General features: G+C 38.0%; 1 protein-coding gene across 1 annotated transcript in view; it reads left to right on the forward strand.

Annotated features, from left to right (window-relative positions):
- myom2b (myomesin 2b) overlaps positions 1-17,542 on the forward strand; it is a 47,692-nt gene extending 30,150 nt beyond the window's left edge. Inside the window, exons 28-39 of the mRNA XM_088334671.1 lie at positions 707-820; positions 904-991; positions 2,534-2,572; positions 3,242-3,347; positions 4,023-4,089; positions 5,030-5,126; positions 6,685-6,721; positions 11,641-11,663; positions 11,728-11,783; positions 14,662-14,751; positions 16,949-17,074; positions 17,242-17,542. Coding sequence (XP_088190797.1) covers positions 707-820; positions 904-991; positions 2,534-2,572; positions 3,242-3,347; positions 4,023-4,089; positions 5,030-5,126; positions 6,685-6,721; positions 11,641-11,663; positions 11,728-11,783; positions 14,662-14,751; positions 16,949-17,074; positions 17,242-17,442 — 1,044 coding nt within the window. The 3' untranslated portion in view covers positions 17,443-17,542. The remainder of the gene's footprint in view (positions 1-706; positions 821-903; positions 992-2,533; positions 2,573-3,241; positions 3,348-4,022; positions 4,090-5,029; positions 5,127-6,684; positions 6,722-11,640; positions 11,664-11,727; positions 11,784-14,661; positions 14,752-16,948; positions 17,075-17,241) is intronic.
- The last annotated feature ends 1,125 nt before the right edge of the window (positions 17,543-18,667 follow it).

Below are 18,667 nucleotides of genomic sequence, written 5' to 3' on the forward strand. Positions count from 1 at the left end.
CCTTAACCACTAGGGTCGCAGGATGAACATTTCCTGTGGTGTGTCTTCGACAAGTAAAGCCTGGTGGCACCAATGCCTCTCCTGCTTATGTCATGTTTTTCCTCCTACAGAAACCATGTCATTTTCCATAATCAAATATTTTTGAAAAATTGCTAAGGAGCCACCGGGTCAATGAGCTGCATGCGGCTCCAGAACTGTTTGTTGCTGACAACCGACCCAGAAAAACCTGACAATGGCAAGGGACTTGATTGGCTAATACAAAGGGAGGGGAGGATCCAACACAGTCGTAGAAAAAATTAAGTTGAAAATAAGACAGACACGCATGAAATATCAAGCTGTTTAATTCTAATGTGTACAATAATTGTGGTTTTATTCTTAGTTAGTCCATTTAAAGTTAATTTGTCACGCGAATAGTCGTCAATGGCAATGAATGAGAGAAATAATTGTTATGACGACAATAACATAAAATCCAGCATTATCAGGCTATTCAAACCAGCTGCTCCAACACCCATCATGGTTTGAGGTGTTGATTGTTAAGAATTGGATATTAATCCACCAAATGCATTCTCGGATGAAAATCCATCGTCAGCGCAAATCTCACTCCATTCATCTACCACCATTGTTTAAGATTTTATCCCGTTATTTAAAACAATTTTTTTTTTAATATGCTGGGGATTTTTTCCTTCTTGATTTATTTCCATTACAGGTTGCAAACTTGAAGAAAGACTCAGAGTTCCACTGGTTCCTAGAGGACACAGAAATAATTCCTGACGTGAAGCCCGACCTTGCTTCAGGCATCTGTAAACTGCCAATTAAACTGGTAACTTCCCTGAATGTCTAAAATCTTCAATGCTTGTCTACCATACAAATATATGTGATTTCTTTCTGACTTATTTTCTTCAGTTTTCTCTGAAAACTTCAGGGATGTACAAGGCCACTATCAGCGATGACCGAGGAAAGGATATGAGCCAAATTGACGTTTCTGGAAAAGGTAAACAAACGCTCTTCGTTAGGAAAAAAAACATTGGGGGATACATAAAATGTGGGATTTGACATTCTCATTCAAATGCAGGTGAAGGACGAAACCTGCTTTAAATTTAAATCAGCAACTGATTATGCCAGCCACTTCACATTTCATATACTTGTGCTAATACCTGGACTTTTTTTCTGACAATTTACCGGTACTCTGGTCGAGTGGGCCTTAACTGGTCTTACTTAAGGACCCAGCATCCTACCTTAGTTAGAGAAACCCAAATGGGACGCTGGTACAGTCAGTGCTGTGCTGCGCTAAAAGACATTTTTTACATGGTATTCCCCGGCGGTCTCCTATCCAAGTACTAACCAGGCCTGACTCTGCTTAGCTTCTTGAGATTGGGTGTTCTCAGGGTGGAATAGCTGTAAATAGGTAAGAATTTGTAAAAAGATTGGTCCACGTGACGCTTGGAACAATGTGGATATTTTAAAATGACTCAAATCGTGTTTTTAACTTGGTAATAAGATGTGCCACCTGGTGAGATGCAGCAGTGCCTGTTCTCGCTTCAAGCATGAAGAAGTAAGACATTTTTGTGATGTCCACAGGTCTTGAGGTCTTCCGAAAGTACTCAGCATGTTTATCTTTGAGAGAGTGGTATTTTGTTTTTAAATACCGCTTCAGTTTTGACGAACTCATGTGCCAGCACCCCGCTGCACGAAACACACATAGGTTCTTGTCCCTCTGTCTTTTTAAGATAATAAATTCCACATCCAATATGTTTTTTGTGCATCTATGTTTTGCCATGCTCAGCATAGTTCTACACCCAAAGAGGTGTTCATCTCATCTCAGGAAATGTGTTTCTTATTCCTCAAACCACTTTCAAGATTTTACACGTATAATCGCAACTGATCACTACATTGTACGTGTGCTCCTTCTTTCACAATATAGAAACTTTTATTCCAACTTGAAACTTGACCTATCTTTTTATGTGGTAAGAAATGGTGAGTATCAACTCGCTTTTGCAGGACATCATTGTCATCTACTGTTGAGGAGTATAATATAACCTGTTAGTTTGCCAATGCAAAGGCCCGCAACCGACTGAAAACGGGTCTATGACCCACTTTCGGGTCACGACCCAACTGTTGAGAAACACTGCTCCAGTCTGTATAACTAATTATATTATTATTAGATCACAGCTACTGTATTAAAAAAAAAAAAAAGAAAAAAAAAATAGCACAGCTCCTTTCACTTGCAGAGAAAATGTAACTCTACTCAAAGTCTAGATATATTGTCCGAGTATATAACCTGAATTGGAATTGATTCTCCGAAATACTTTATTGACTAGTCTCAAGTAAAGCCATTTTTATTGTTGAGTCTACTATCTCAATAAAAAGAAGCTTTGTCGTTGTTGGCTGCGGCTGCATCGGCTCGCTACAACGGGTCAGGTGCAATCGACATTTCGTTCTGTGTACATTGTTACACAGAATGACAATACAAGGAAATTATTATTATTATTATTATTATTATATTTTCTTAATTTGTTTGTCTTTTTATTTCTAGTTTTTGAAGAGGCCATCAACCAGATTACCCGACTGGCTGGTAGGTGTTTTATTGTTGTTGTTGTTGATATTATTTTTCTCCCATAAAATCCAACCCCAAAGACATACATGTGATCTTGAATTCAAAAATAAAATTGAATAGAGAACATGGTATACAAACATTACAACTACACGAGACACGCTCGTCAGTAACGATGTAACATACTGAAAGTTATTCAGATAGCTCTACCATAAATAACAGGCTTATCAGAATATCATATACACTCCAGAATACTAAATCCAATCAAATCTTTGGCGTGACTTTTACCCCAGTAAGGCCTGGAGATACACGATGCGTTGGCTGCCTCTTCAGCTTTTACGTCACAGTCAAGATTAAAAATACCGACGCAGACCTAGAGTGCTCTCTTGCGGTTTAGTTTGGAAATATCATGTGAAGGGATATACAGTACCGGTAATACTATATTTAAAATTAAATAATATTTTGGCAATCATTTCACAGATAGGTCTCACTGTAGAATAAGTTGCACACCCCGGCCAAACTAGGAAAAAAACTGTGACTTACAGTCCGGAAAATGCGGTGTATTATTAAAAATTCTGCAAATCTATAATACTTAAATAATTTAATAAAGAAATAGAAATTGAAAATGTTTTTTGTTAAATTGGATACATTGATCATCAACTAAAATCATCAACTCTGTTCACTTTGCAGGAGTGAGTGCGCAAGAGCTGGTGATCCAGTGCACGGCCACCGGCATTCAGCTGCAGTGCCACATGAAGTATTACACTTCAGAGATGAATATCGTCTGGTACCACGGGTAATTACTGCTTACCTCTGTGCCAAAAACGAAAAGGAAAAAAAAGCATGCTAAGTGCACGGGAAGAGGTGGTCGTTTTAAGCCTCCCAATGAATGTACAAGGTCATTCTTTGGCTTCTCCATTCAAGTTGGGAAAAAAGAAATCGCTTTGGGACAGCAAATTCAAGTGGTTCCATTATCCAAGTTATTGTCGCAAAATTGTCCTGTTTTGCAAGAAATAATCACAGACTATTATATTCCATGAAGAGAAACAGAGGCTTCTGCCCTTATAAGCACTCCACAGGGACCTCGAGAGAAAATCATGCAAAGAGGTATAAAAACATCATGAAAGGGTGAAACCTTGAGGGGGGGAAGCCGAGACGATGACGGAGGAAGGCTATAGGGCGATATGGGTTCTGCAGAGGCCTTGAGGCTATTTAATTATTCATAGAACGCAAATTAAGGAGATGAGATTTGTAACCTCTGCACACACCTTCTATGAGCGACTGACAGAAAGCAAGAGAAAGAGGAATTGGCCTCCCTAGGCTGAAAATTAGGCTGGCATGTAAACATGCTTTTCCATTACCTCAAAAGTAGGCAGTACACGTTTTTATTCAAACAATAATGACATACATGTGCAACACCTAATCATCTCTCTCTCTCTCACACTCTCTTTCTCGGTGTGCCTCTCCACAGTGACAAAAAACTCTGCCACAGTGACAAATTTGTTATAGGAGGAACACCTGCTATGGCCACAATGGAGGTATTATGTTTTCTGTTTATAATACTGGATTTAGTAAAGCAAAATGTGTTGTAAAATATAGGGCGGCATTAGCTCAGGAGGTAGAGTGTTATATGTCGAAGTGTCCTAATGCCCCCAATAAGCAGGTCGGCGCCTTGCATGGCTGCATGGCTGCTATTAGTGTGTGAGTGTGTGTGTGTGGATGGGTAAGTGTGAAGCACATTGTAAAGCGCTTTGGGAGGTATTCATTGACTTAAAAAGCGCTATATAAATGCAGACCATTTACCATTTGTAAAATAAAAATAGAAACATCTTACAAATAGAATAATTGGGAAAAAAATAATTGCTATTTTAAATTAGCAACCTAATTTAACCCCCATCACATCAGATAATTTTGCCGTCCTTGGTTATTATTTTGACTTATTTATTTATTTTTTTAAGCTAAAGAGCGTGTCTTTAACTTCCAAATAGTGTGCTGACTGATGCCATCTTCTGGCTGAATTTATCATTACAACCTCAGTCAAGCTCCTCTTGTTGCGTGTGCATGTATCAGACTTTTTTAGACGCGCTAAAATACATTTTTTCTTTTTATCCTTGTTTGGGTTGGCATTTGGACTGTATTCAATTTAGTCCTTTACATACTTTCACCATTTTCCTTGTAGAAAATATCATTTTCACTTTCAAATGATCAAATATATCTGACAAAGGTGCAAGATCCTTTAGCATTCACAAAAATATGAAAGATTAATGATTGACCTCTTTAAATAATATTTTTAAAAATCCACGAAAGTTAATTAACTGAACGTTATCAACTTTGAGCGGTAAAGTGTTATAATTGTAATTACCTTTCAGAGGAAATAAGGATGAGTTATTGTCGTGGATGTATCATTTAATAGACGGACCCTGATGAAGTGTTGGCTTTAGTGTTGACGAGTGGCTGATAAATTTCCTTCTGTAAAAGGTGATTGAGCCAACGGACAAGGACAAAGGCAAATATTCCATCGTGATTACAGACCCTGAAGACTCACACAAGCGCATTCTGGACCTAAGTGGTGAAGGTCAGTACACTTTCGGGGAGTTAAACTTCTCTAAAAGAGACAAAATTTAAAAAAGTGGTTCTCAACTGGTCGGACTTGAGGACACAACTTGCCACCCTTATTACAAGCCTTGACACAAATCAAGAGAAGTGCCACTTTTCAAATTTAATTTAATTCTGCATTTTACACCAGATAGTAGAGTATATTCCCCCCTTTTGTTTAAATAATATGGCCAGAAAAAACAAAACTTCAAGTCATAATATTCCCGCAATTTGCTGCATTTGAAAGAGATAATATTTCCTATCTAGTGCCTCCTAGTCATAAAACAGTAGTAGTGTCATGATAAAGAATTTCCAGAGACGATTAATTGCCAAACAAATAATCATGATTGAAGAATATATTGTCAATTTTTTACCATTTCCAATAATATATATGCACTATAAAAAATATGAGCTTAATGTTACATACATATACTGCACACCTTAATAAAAAAGAGCAATTTAATGGTAAAAAAATTAAGTCATGGAATTATCAAGAAATCATTATTGACTAAACATTCGGTTGATTTCATTAAAACAAATTCAATCAAGCAGGACTTCAGCCTGTTACGTTAAAAAAATTTGACTAACAATGCTTGGGTGAGGTAACAGGTCGTTTGGTCTTTGACTCAACTTTTCAGGAATAAAGTGCAAAATTGAACAATGTGCAAACATAGTGTGCACGGATGCGAAAAATTACTTAACACACCGAACAGATAGCTCAGGAGGTAGAGCGCTCGTCTTGGGATCAAGGGATCCCAGTTCGAATCCCGGCTCGTCTGTGTTACATGTCGAAGTGTCCTTGGGTAAGACACTGAACCCCTAATCCCCCCAATAAGCAGGTTAGCGCCTTACATGGCTGCAAGGCCGCTATTGGGAAATGTGGAGCACATTGTAAAGCGCTTTGGGAAGTCATTGACTTGAAAAGCGCTATATAAATGCAGATCATTTCATTTTCATTTCATTTCATAAATGATTCGCTTCAAATGTTAAGATTTCAAATCAAAATTAAAGTGAAATCAGCTAACAGCAGCAGACAAATGTTTATTATTTTGCTTGGTCACTTTAAGTCTCTGTAGTTTGGATTCTTCCTCATGCTTTTAAACAGATGTTTTTGGTTGAACTATTGCCATACTGTGACATCTAGAGGTCAAATAATACACATTGTCCCTTTAGGAAATCCTGAACATTTCACTACAGTTGTTTTTGTCCTCCTTTCTCTTCAAGATAATGAATCCTATTTCATATATTTTTCACTCCATGCTCCATGTTTAAAAAAAGTTACCTGTTTAGTGGTGTGAAATTGTGGATTTTAACTTGCATTTGTAGGGCATTATCCGCGTCTTGTGGTACGGATCGTAATGGACATTTAATGTTATTCTTCAAAAACTTTTCCCATTCACAATACTATGCCAAGTCAAGGGCCGTCGACGCACTGAAAACATGTCCGTGACCCACTCTTGGGTCCCATCCCACCAGTTGGGAAACTCTGGTTTAAAATACATGTTCTTTTAAAAAAAAACTCTGTTGTTGTTTTACAGTTTATGACAAGGCATATGCTGAGTTCAAGAGACTCAAGTAAGTGTTCATACTCACATTAGTGCCTTTGTAGAGCATGACATTTGAAATGAGTGCACGTGAGAAAAAAAGAGTAAAGCTCACAAACTAATAGCTCAAATAAAAGACTGAGAACTGCAAAATGCGAAAAAAATACGTTTTCAAATCTATTTTTTATATAAAAAATATTCTCACAACAATGATAAAATAATACACAACGTAATATTTAGCATCAAGACTGTTTTAACTTGTAATGTGCACTCTAGCAGTTACAGTTTATGACAACATGGCTCCTTGTTACCTGTATCATAATAATAACATTAATTGTAATAAAAATAACAACAATAAAAAAAAAATGCTACTGTGAGTGGGAATAATGTATATTCAACAAAAAGTACTCAACCATAACTGTATCAGCACTTGAATTGGAATGATTTTCACTCCTTTGTGAGTGTTTTTTTTAATATGTAGATTGTTAGAGTTATAGCACGCGCTGGAGCTGAGCAGTTCAGTTAAGGTTTTTATTAATCCAAATATTGTGGAAAACGTGAGGTACAGAACAATGTTGAATGTTTTCACAAGTGCACAGTCAAAATGACTAACAATCCCTTTCACACTAGGAGAGTGGGCTGTAAGAGAAATTAAACAAAGGTAGTGGAAAAAAAACCATTATACCTACCGTTTGTCTGGCAAGTACTGACAAAACTCAAGACCTTCTCCTAACTGCAAAATAAAAACTCCATTTGAAACAGACTAAAGACAGTAAATCAAGAAGTCAAGTCATTATATCAAGAAGTAAATAATTACACTCAAATACATAAATAATCATAAAGCGCAATAATTACGCCTAAATAAGTGAATAAGATATAAATTATAAAAACGTTATAAATTAACAACAACAAATATCAGAATCGAGTGATGTGTTTAGATTTTGTCCATGGATACTTGTTAAACAATTCCGAATTGTCCGTTATCTTCCTTTCATCGCTTTTCCCGCTTGGTTGCGCTGCTTCCAGATGTATGCTTTCATATTTAGGGGTTTTAACCAATCACATTTCAGCCATTATCTGTTGCCAGGGTCAGAAATCTGACAGGAAGCCTTCACAAAGACTTCTGAAGACTGTGAGCAATATAGATTAGTGTTAGAGAAAGCTGTTGGGTTAGCCAATAAAATAACGAGTTGGCAACTTCAGGGCCTTCTTGCAGACATAAGGAAACATAAAGATATTAAATACATTGACTTTTCAGTGCAACAACAAATAAACTATAAAATACACGAATAGACTGTAAAACACATTATCCCTAAACACGGGAAATATTTAATTAAAATATTTACACATGCACAAAAGAAAGATAAAGAAAATCAATTTTAACTTTTTTTACTCATCACATTTAAAAGTCAACAACATAAAATACCTGAATTAAACATGCATACTGATCAATCACAGGAGAAGAAAAGCATTCAGAAAAAACACCACTTAATCGGAGGAAACCTGTCCAGATTCCTTTTTGAAATTACCATTCAATATAGGGATTCTTAGTGTAACGTTTAAGCTGCAAACCAGAGCAAGTGTTCTTGCCGGGTATCAAGACCGGGAATACGGAACTATTCTGAGTCAGGCCCCACATTGGGTTCAAAAATTTGCCAAAGGGGACGATCTTGGAGACCTATCCAACTTTTTCATTTGTGAATAAATATACACGGGGGCATCTACTTGTTACATTTCTTTATTTGTTTTATTAAATGGATTAGTTTTATCAAATAGTTTTTGAAATGATCACAATCAAAGCTAAAAAATATATATATATATATATATATATATATATATATATATATATATATATATATATATATATATACTGGACTGTCTCAGAAAATTAGAATATTGTGATAAAGTTCTTTATTTTCTGTAATGCAATTAAAAAAACAAAAATGTCATACATTCTGGATTCATTACACATCAACTGAACTATTTCAAGCCTTTTATTATTTTAATATTGCTGAATTTGGCTTACAGCTTAAGAAAACTCAAAAATCCTATCTCAAAATATTAGAATATCATGAAAAAGTATACAAGTAGGCTATTCAACTAATCACCTGAATCATCTAATTAACTCGAAACACCTTGCGAGGGTTTCCTGAGCCTTAAAAACACTCAGCTTGGTTCAGTAAACTAAATCACTGCTGATCTGACTGCTGTCCAGAGGACCATCATTGATACCCTCCATCAGGAGGGTAAGACACAAAAAGAAATTTCTCAAAGAGCAGGCTGTTCACAGAGTGCAGTTTCAAAGCATATCAACAAAAAGTCTGTTGGAAGGGAAAAATGTGGCCGGAAACGCTGCACAACCAAGAGAGATGACCGCAGCCTTAACAAAATTGTGAAGAAGAGCCGCTTCCAGAATTTGAGGGAGCTTCAAAGACAGTGGGCTGAAGCTGGAGTCCAGGTATCAAAAGCCACAGTTCACAGACGTGTCCGGGAAATGGGCTACAATAGCCGTATTCCCATGGTCAAGCCACTTCTGAACTCAAGACAACGGAAGAAGCGTCTGACTTGGGCTATGGAGAAGAAGCACTGGACAGTTGCAGAGTGGTCCAAAGTCCTCTTTTCAGACGAAAGCAAGTTTTGCATTTCATTTGTAAGTCAAGGCGCCAGAGTCTGGAGAAAGGCTGGAGAAGAGCAAAATCCAAGTTGCTTGAAATCCAGTGTGAAGTTCCCACAGTCAGCAATGGTTTGGGGAGCCATGTCAGCTGCTGGTGTTGGTCCACTGTGTTTCATCAAGTCCAGAGTAAATGCAACTGTGTACCAAGAGATTTTAGAGCACTACATGCTTCCATCTGCTGAAAAGCTCTATGGAGATGAGTATTTCATTTTCCAGCATGATCTGGCACCTGCCCACAGTGCCAAAACCACCAGTAACTGGTGCACTGACCATGGCATCACTGTCCTTGATTGGCCTGCTAATTCCCCTGACCTGAACCCCATCGAGAATTTGTGGGGTATAGTTAAGAAGAAGATGAAAGACACCAGACCTACAAATGCAAATGAGCTGAAGGCCGCTATCGAAGCATCCTGGGCATCAATAACACCTCAGCAATGCCACAGGCTGATTGCCTCCATGCCACGCCGGATTGATGCAGTAATCCGTGCAAAAGGATTCCCAACCAAGTACTGAGTGCATCAATGGACATTTTCAAATGTTTGATTTAGTTTTGCTGTTATAAAATGATTTATTTTACTTGGTCTGAGGAAGTATTCTAATATTTTGAGAAAGGATTTTTGAGTTTTTTTCAGCTGTAAGCCAAAATCAGCAATATTCAAATAATAAAAGGCTTGAAATAGTTCAGTTGATGTGTAATGAATCCAGAATGTATGACATTTTTGTTTTTTTAATTGCATTACAAAAAATAAAGAACTTTATCACAATATTCTAATTTTCCGAGACAGTCCAGTATATATATATATATTAGAACCCTGCATGGAATTAGATTTTTAGTAATTTTTTAGTGTTACTGTAGTTTTATATTTTCAACTATATTTGTAATATATCTGCAGTCGGATTTATGAAGTAGTTTTCTGTAATATTTATGTAGTGCTTCTTTTTGCAATATCACTGCAGTTGTATTATTGTAGTATTTCTTCAGTAGTATTTTTGTATCATAGTATTTCTCTAGTGGCATTTTGTAATATATATATATTTTTCGAAGTATTTCCATTGTAGTATTTTAACAGCATTTCTGTAGTATTTTAGTAGTATTTCCATGGATGTATTTTTACAATATCACTGCAGTTGTATTTTTGTAGGGTTTCTGTCATAATATTTCTGTGGTAGTATTTTTGTAATATCCGTTGTAATTTTTCTGTCGCAGTATTTTTGCATTACTGTATTACTATAGTGGTATTTTTGTAGGATTTCTTTGGAGGTATTTTTAAAGTATTTACATCGCAGTATTTTTGTAGGATTTATGTACTATATATATAATATTTCTGTAGTATTTCCATAGGTGTATTTTTGTAGTATTCCTTTAGTATTTTTTGAATATTACTGCGGTTATATTTTTGTCGTATTTCTGTCATAATAATACTTTGGTATTAGTTTTGTAGTATTTGTAGTAATATTTCTGTATAATACTACAAAAATGATTACTGAAGTGGTTTTATTGAAACATTTGTTTCGAAATATTTTATAGTATTTTTATTGTAGTGGTTTTGTAGCATTTCTGTAATATTTTGGTTAAATTTCCATAGTAGTATGTTTGTATAATTGTTGTGTATTTGCAGTATTTTCTTTTACAATATTTCTGTGGTGGTATGTTTGTAGTATTAGTTGTAATATTTCTGTGATATTATTTTTGCATTATAGGATTACTCTATTGGTATTTTCTGAAGTATTTACATTGCAGTCTTTTGGTCAGTCTTATTTCCTTAGGAGTATTTTATTTTGTATTTCTGTAATACTACTTCAGTTGTATTTTCCTAGTATTTCTCTCGTAATAATCCTATGGTAGTATTTTTGTCGTATTTTTCATAATATTTCTGTAGTAGTATTGTTGTATTATAGTGTTACCTTAGTGGAATTATTGTAATATGTCTTCTGAAGTATTTTTTAAGTATTTCCATTGTAGTATTTTTGTAAGATGTCTGTAGTATTTTAGTAGTATTTCTATCGTAGCATTTTGTAAGATCAGTTGTATTTTTTTAGTACTGTAGCAATATTTTTAGTATCTTTGTAGTCTTAGTCGTTATATTTCTGGAATAACGCTGGAATTACATCGAATGGCACAGTTCTTAGGCTGGCTTTTTGATTCGAAATATCCTACAGAGATTTAGTATTGTTTCTGACCCAAACAAAGGGATTGTATTTTGATGAAATATACTGTTAGTTTACTTAATAGAATGACATTTCCTGGAATGATAAATATGTATTTTTGTTTTTAGGGCTTTGGCTTATGCTGACAAGAGTGAGTATACGTCTCCTTTTTTTTTCAAAGTGTCATCTGGTAAATCACTTATGTTTTGTGACAGACCGCGGTAAGGTGATTGGAGGTCTGCCTGATGTTGTCACCATTATGGAAAAAAAGGTAACATTGTGTTTCATTTCCTTCAATTGTTGGAATCCTTCTGAATTGAATTGGATTGTCTTCATTGCCAATAATATCAAAGATGCGAAACATTAGATGCAACGAGAATAGACATGGCATTCCAGGGTAAACATGCAATAAAAACTGTGAAAAAAACAAAAAAGAGCCTATAGATGAATAGGCAAAACTATTGACGGCTCTGCAAGCCCATAATGTCCTCTCGACTGGGCATAGAGCAGTCAATGATTTTCTAGGCTGTGTTGATTACTCTATGTATGTTTTTCCTGTTTGCTGCCGTGCTCCCAGCATACCACAGGGTGACACTGTTGGCCAATATGCGCTTAGCTTTAAAAGAACAGTGTATATTATTTAACGCCTACTAGTGTTAAATAAAAACAAATTCATTAAATAAAACAATTCGTTTTAAATAACAAGCAATTTAAAAAAAATACTCGTAGGCCAATAAAGTAACCTTTTTGTTCATGACATGATCCTCGCCTAAATGGAGCCGACATAATAGTCCACACCCTGCTTCTACAGGTACCTAAAAACCTCAAAAAGGCTGGCAAAAAAATGAGAACTAAAATGGTGCATTTTGGTCACTTTAAGTCTCCCTAGTTTCGTATTTTTTCTCTTGCTTTTTAGCACTCGTTTTCAATTGCAATACACCGTACAGGAACCTCTATCCATCCTTAAAATACCATTAAGCTAGCCAATAATTTCAACTACTGTCTATTCTCGTGAAATTTTGCCATTGGGGAGAGTGTGGTGCCCTGGTGTACGGTACACACCTCAAAATAAATGAAGAATGCTGTAATTGAATTATGATAAAATATATTGCTTTAAAAGTATTGTCAATACTGTATATTTTTAGGAAGATTTTGTTAAAATGTCTTTTCCACTAATTTTTATTCTAATGTACACTTTGGCGCAACTTAAGATACCTCATCAGTGTTGCCACCTGGGTTCACTTGGTGCAGGGGATCCAGCGGGGGCTGATCATGTCAAGACTTGTGTCTTAGAGCCTGTGACGTCCTGTGCCTCCCCAGCCCCATCTGGATGCCTACTCTGCTGTGCTGCTGATGTTCATAATGGCTTACCTGTTCTGCAGTCCCTTCACTCCCACTATTTAGAGGGCTCTGATGAGTTACTGACCGGCAAATGCACTGCACCCAACCTCCATAGGATTGCACCAGGTCTTCTATCCCCTGATTTGGCATTTGCCTGCCAGTTCCTTATACTTGGCTCTCAATTCCAGCAGGATCTTTTGCCTTGTTGTTTCTGACAATGTCAGGCCCGAGTGTAGTCACCGCAATGTTCTCTGGGAACTTAAGTTGTTTCCCTAGGTCAACTTTCAAATGCTTTTGCCAGGGGACAACCTGCTTTACCCGGGGCCTCTGTAGTTTTTTCCTTAGCTTTGACAAACTCAATGGCCTGCCTTGCTGGCTGTTGGGTTTTACTGGTGGAAATCCCTATACTGATGGCCCCAGCAATGACACAGTACCTGCAAGCAACAGCGTCCCTCTCCCAGTGCTTTTGGGCACCAGCTCAGGATGTGCTCCAGTGATCCGACCATTTGGCCGAGTGGCCACTGTGGTTTCTAAACCAGGCCCCAGCTGTGGAGGTTGGATGGGCTTGATAGGACGCCGTAGACCAACTGGATGAGGAACTTGATCCGGTGTTTTCATGATATCTTCTGGCGGGCTTCCTCTTCCCAACAGGTCCACACCCCCTGCTTCTGCATTCCCACCGTCCTAGTGCGGCACACTTCCTCTTCCTTTGCCTGAACCTCTTTCTAGATAAGCAGGCACTTTTTTCTTCCCCTGTCACTTGTTGTTGGAAAGTCATGGGATACTCCCAGTTTATGCTTGTCCGCATACCACTGCCACCACCAGCTCACTGTGCCACTGGTGGGACTCAGCCTGGTGGAAGAAACTCTACTCTCACTTGAGTCCCTGTATAGCAGCACTTCTCTTGCTCGAGTAAGCATAAACTCTTCCTTATGGCTGCTGAAAAGTCAATTTGTTGTTCCTCCTGTACACTGCGATGCTGCTGAGGCTTCATGGAAGGCCCAGCCAATTCCTCAAAAAAAAGAATTAACCTGCTCCGAGTGCTCGATCGTGGTCATAGGCATATCGTAGACCAGCTGTGGCCAGAAGAGTCAGGGCAAGATGCTATGTTGGTAAACCCAGGCTTCAATCTTGTCTGGTAGCTCCAACTTATCCACCTCTGTCAGCCAGCATCCCAACTCCACTGATGCCGTATGGAGTCCTGAGGTGTCCTGTAGGGTGCTGCCGTATATGTTCACTAGAGAGACTGGCTTCTCTCCGACTAATGGGATCTAGGTTTCTCCTATAGAGAAGTAGAACTTGTTTGCAAAAAGACTTGTCTAGAATTTTGCTGGCCAAATAACTCCCCAAGTTGATGCTGATTTTCTGTTAATAATGAAATGGGCTGTTCCCTCTACTACTATTAGCACCAGGGTAGCCAAAAAAAGGAATAATGTTATGTATGGTTTGGGAGTCAGCAACAAACTGCTCTGGAGCTGCATATGCCTCTTTGGCCCTCCTTAATTTTTAAATTGAGAATTGTCTTCATTCTCATTGAGAACAACAAAGTGAACATTTTAACTTTTAAGATTAGACGTGTCACTCCAAAATAAATACAAGACATAATTGAAAAAAATAAGATAAATAGAATGTCAGGATAAATAGGCAAACATATTTACAAGGTAGTGCTTGGAGATTGGCCCAAGTTGTATTTAAATGCAACAGAAAAACGTTTAGCAGCAAGCAACAATCCAAAATGGATTTTGTGGTGTTCAATATTAGTTTATTGTCAATGAAATGACGTGACTGAGTCATTTGTATGCCACCAGACGCTGAGTTTAACATGCACGGTGTGCGGGGACCCCAAGCCTGAAGTTTCCTGGCTGAAGAACGGCGTGGAAGTAGAGCGTGATGATCAGGTAAAAATCACAAACGGAGGAATAAAAGAGCTCAAGTTCCACTTCCCTGCGCCGCCTGTCAACCATGAAACCGATGCTTTCACTCCAGATGAATAATTCAAATAATTCCTTGCTATCTATTGTCATAACCAGATTATTATTATTATTGGCTATTCATCTTCAGGGCAGTTGTTTCAATCATTTATATATGTGAGCACGTTGAATGTATAATTTCATGAGCAGAGAAATAATCAAAAGCAAATGCACTTCTCATGGCTGAGGTCAACCTTGTGGCTTCTGCAAACAAAACTAAAATACAGTCCGCCATGCCTGCTTGCGGCACATCAAACGAGTTTCCCTAGGCAGTCTGGCAGTTTTTTAATACACATGTTTAGTGTTGCAGCTACCTGTGAAGAATTAACTTAAAGATACTACTGAATTTTTCCAGGAGGAAAACATCAATCCGTTCTCTGCACTGCATATCCTCAGTAGGGTCACGAGGGTGCTGGAGCCTATCCCAGCTATCTTCGGGCACTGGGCAGGGGACACCCAGAACTGGTTGCCAGCTAGTCGCAGGGCACACAGAGACAGACAACCCACTCACTCATTCACACCTAGGGACACCTAAGAACCGGCCAATAAACCTGACGTGCATGTTTTTGGATTGTGGGAGGAAACCGGAATGCCTGGAAGAAACCCACGCAAGCATGGGGAGAACATGAAAACTCCACACAGGAAGGTTTGATCCTATGATCTAAGAACTGTGCCGCACATGCGCTAACCACTGTTCTGCCATGCTGCCCGGAGGAATACATATATTAAAAAATTGCCACTTTCCTGCTTTATTCCTCCAACTGCTAAAACAAGGACGGATGTCCTTAGTGAAGTTTCTGCCGAACCTTAGGGGTGTTTGCCCTCAACAGTGCACCAAAGTACTGAAGGCAAAGCACAGGGAAAAACATAAGGGGGGGAAACGTAACGAAGGAATACAAAAAGCTGTTTCATGTTCACAAAAGCAGCTTGAGACCCACCATGGAATCAAAGTGTCAGTCAACTAAAGAACTGAGCAGGTTTGAAAGCTATCAAAATCTTTATAATCTTAAGCGCTCGGCATGAAAACTTTATGAAATACTTGCTACTGCTTGTCCTTATTGGAGTCACAAGTGACTCCTATCCCAAATCCGGAATCATTTTTAAAATAATCATTTGATCACCATATCAATTTGAATGTGTGACTAATTGTACGGCACTTCTGCAAAAAAAAACAACCGATAGTCACAAAAATGAAAATCCAAATGCAGTGCACGTATCCTCACTAACAGGACTTTATAAGGTTCCAATCCCATTTGCTCCCCCTTTCCCTCATTTTTGTTCTTAACTCTTGCAAACTGAATTCATAATGGGGGTTAATCAGATTACTTCTTAAAGTGTAGAGTAAGGTGAAACAGTGATAGGCATTACCTACTTTTCACCAAGTCAGCCTGGGAGCGCTCCAGCTTCTCCCTACCCACGCCTCCTCAGCTTTATTGTCTAGCTCAGGCATGTCAAACATATGACCCGCAGGTTGGATCCGGCCCATTGGATTATTTAATCTGAGTATGTCAAAAAAGAAGCTAGGATCTATGTCGTTTCTATCAGGAGTTATGAATTTTTAAAATAAATGCAAATCAAATCCGGCAGCTAGAGGGCTGTATTAAGCTTGAGTAGTGTGGTGAGTTGGTTCAGGTGTGAAACTGTAAAACTCTACTGATCACCTGACACATTAGCCACAGTTTATACTTACTAGCTGCTTTTTGGTTTGTATTAAGTTACTTTAACATCTTATATCATTTTCTGTGCATTGATCCAAGTAAGTAACCGGGCCACTTTTTTTTAATTTTCACTTCAGATATGCAATGTCTCATACTTTTTGCTTATTTTTCCCAATATATTGTTGGACCCAAAAAGAAAAATAGAAGTACTGTTTGAACTGTATATACACTGCTAATATAGGCTTCATTTACAGATTGCTATAGAGTTTCATAAAATGTTTATCGGCTGGCTCAACGTGCACATTTGAAATGCAGTCCTAGACTCATTTTTAAATTGTATTTATCCCCCCACCCATTTTCCAACAATTTAACTAAGGTCTTTTCTCAAATGCTTTTGTGTTTTAGTTCCTCGATGTTCCTGAAAGAAAATCCCTAAATGACACTTTAAACCTTCGTTTGTGTTTCAGTACGTGGTTTCCCTCGACCAAGGCAAGTTTGCCAGTCTAACAATCAGAGGCATTTCTATGGAGGATTCAAGTAAATATTCCATGATTGTCCAGAACAAATATGGAGGGGAATCGGTGGATATTGTGGTGAGTGTTGGAAAAAAAAAAACAAAAAAAAAAAACAATGAGTTTTAAAAATAATGTATATTTAGATGTGTGTGTATGTGTGTGTGTTATTTATAGTAGGGCTGCAACTAACGATTATTTTGATAATTGGTTAATTGTTTACTTTCTGGATGAAAATCTCTCTTAAGGTCTGTGTGTACCACCAAGGAGATAAAATCCCTGAGGCAAAGCCAACAATGACCACAAAAACAATCATCCCTCCAAAAATGCCAATCGAAATGCCAGAAACGGTGATGAGGCCTGCCCCCACCTCTCCAAGCCCCACCCCTCCAAAGACTGCACCCGGAAGAGGAGTGAAGAGCCCCACCCCCACTCGAAGGAGATTTTGAAAAGGATCAAATTTAAACTCATTTGTTTTGGAGTCAATGATATGATTGAAAACAATGTCACAGCATGATTTAATTCAAAACCACCACAATAAAAGTAAAACTTGAATACAAACGTGATTAACTGTTTTTTAATGAGAGTTCCAGTGGTGAGATGAGGAATGTGCTGGTGAGGGGGGGGGGCGGTTGTGTTCTGCACCAAATAAGAATCCTTGGTCTCACTATCGCTCTCTGCAATGAGGCAAGAGAATTGCATGCCTCTCCCTGCATCTGTAGACACTCAGCTCAGTTATACGGCTTATTTTAAATAGAAGCATCGATAGATAAGTAATTAAAACCTCTCCTATGAAAGAGAAATCCATGCAACAAGGAATACTGAATGACTCGACATGCTGATAGCTTGCTAATGCTATCAATAATTATTTTTTGTGGAGGCTGATATGTGCTTCAGGGCACACAGAGAAAGACCACTCTCAAATTCCCAGCTAAGGACAATTTGGAGGACCCAATTAACCTGACATTCATGTCGTTGGAATATGGGAGGAAGCCGGAGTGCCCGGAGGAAACTCGCGCAAGCACGGGGAGAAAATGCAAACTCCACACAGGAACCTTATATCCCATGACCACAGAACTGTACTGCACATGTGCTAACCTCTGCGCTGCCATGCTGCATTTGAAAATTATGTGATTTGGAAAAAAAAAAATCCAAAACTTGGGAATTTAAATGAGAAATAACTTTAACACAAAATAAATACAACCACTTAATACATTTCTAATTTTGTATTTTAATGATGTCAGGTGGCTATGCCTACGCTGCCTGCCGTGACTGCATGTCACCGCATATTCCACCCAAGAATTTCCTTGTTGAAAAAAATTAAATTATCCCTTTGCACCAATGTATCTAGCTCGTGGTTATCATCCGGTGACAGTTCGGAGACAGATTGCACATGCGCAATGGCTTCACGTTGCGTTTCAAAGCGCAGGCGTAGGAAGAAGTGAAGGTGTCGTGACAAAAAGATCGCTAATTAGATTAGTTCTCTGCGGCTGAGAAGAGAGCAACAGACGAAAGAGGCGAGAAAGGCGCGGGCGTTAATCTTAATTTTATGTTTGTTGCTTATAAAAGTCGAGACAAGAGAAGATCGCAGAGAGTCTACCAAACCGTTTCAGTACTCATATCAAGTCTCGTACATTCCAACCTTTTCAAATGAAAAAGCATCCGATTTTATGC

The sequence above is a fragment of the Urocampus carinirostris genome, chromosome 4, assembly GCF_059441175.1.
Source record: "Urocampus carinirostris isolate Australia breed hairy pipefish chromosome 4, RoL_Ucar_1.0, whole genome shotgun sequence".
NCBI classification, from domain to species: domain Eukaryota; kingdom Metazoa; phylum Chordata; class Actinopteri; order Syngnathiformes; family Syngnathidae; genus Urocampus; species Urocampus carinirostris.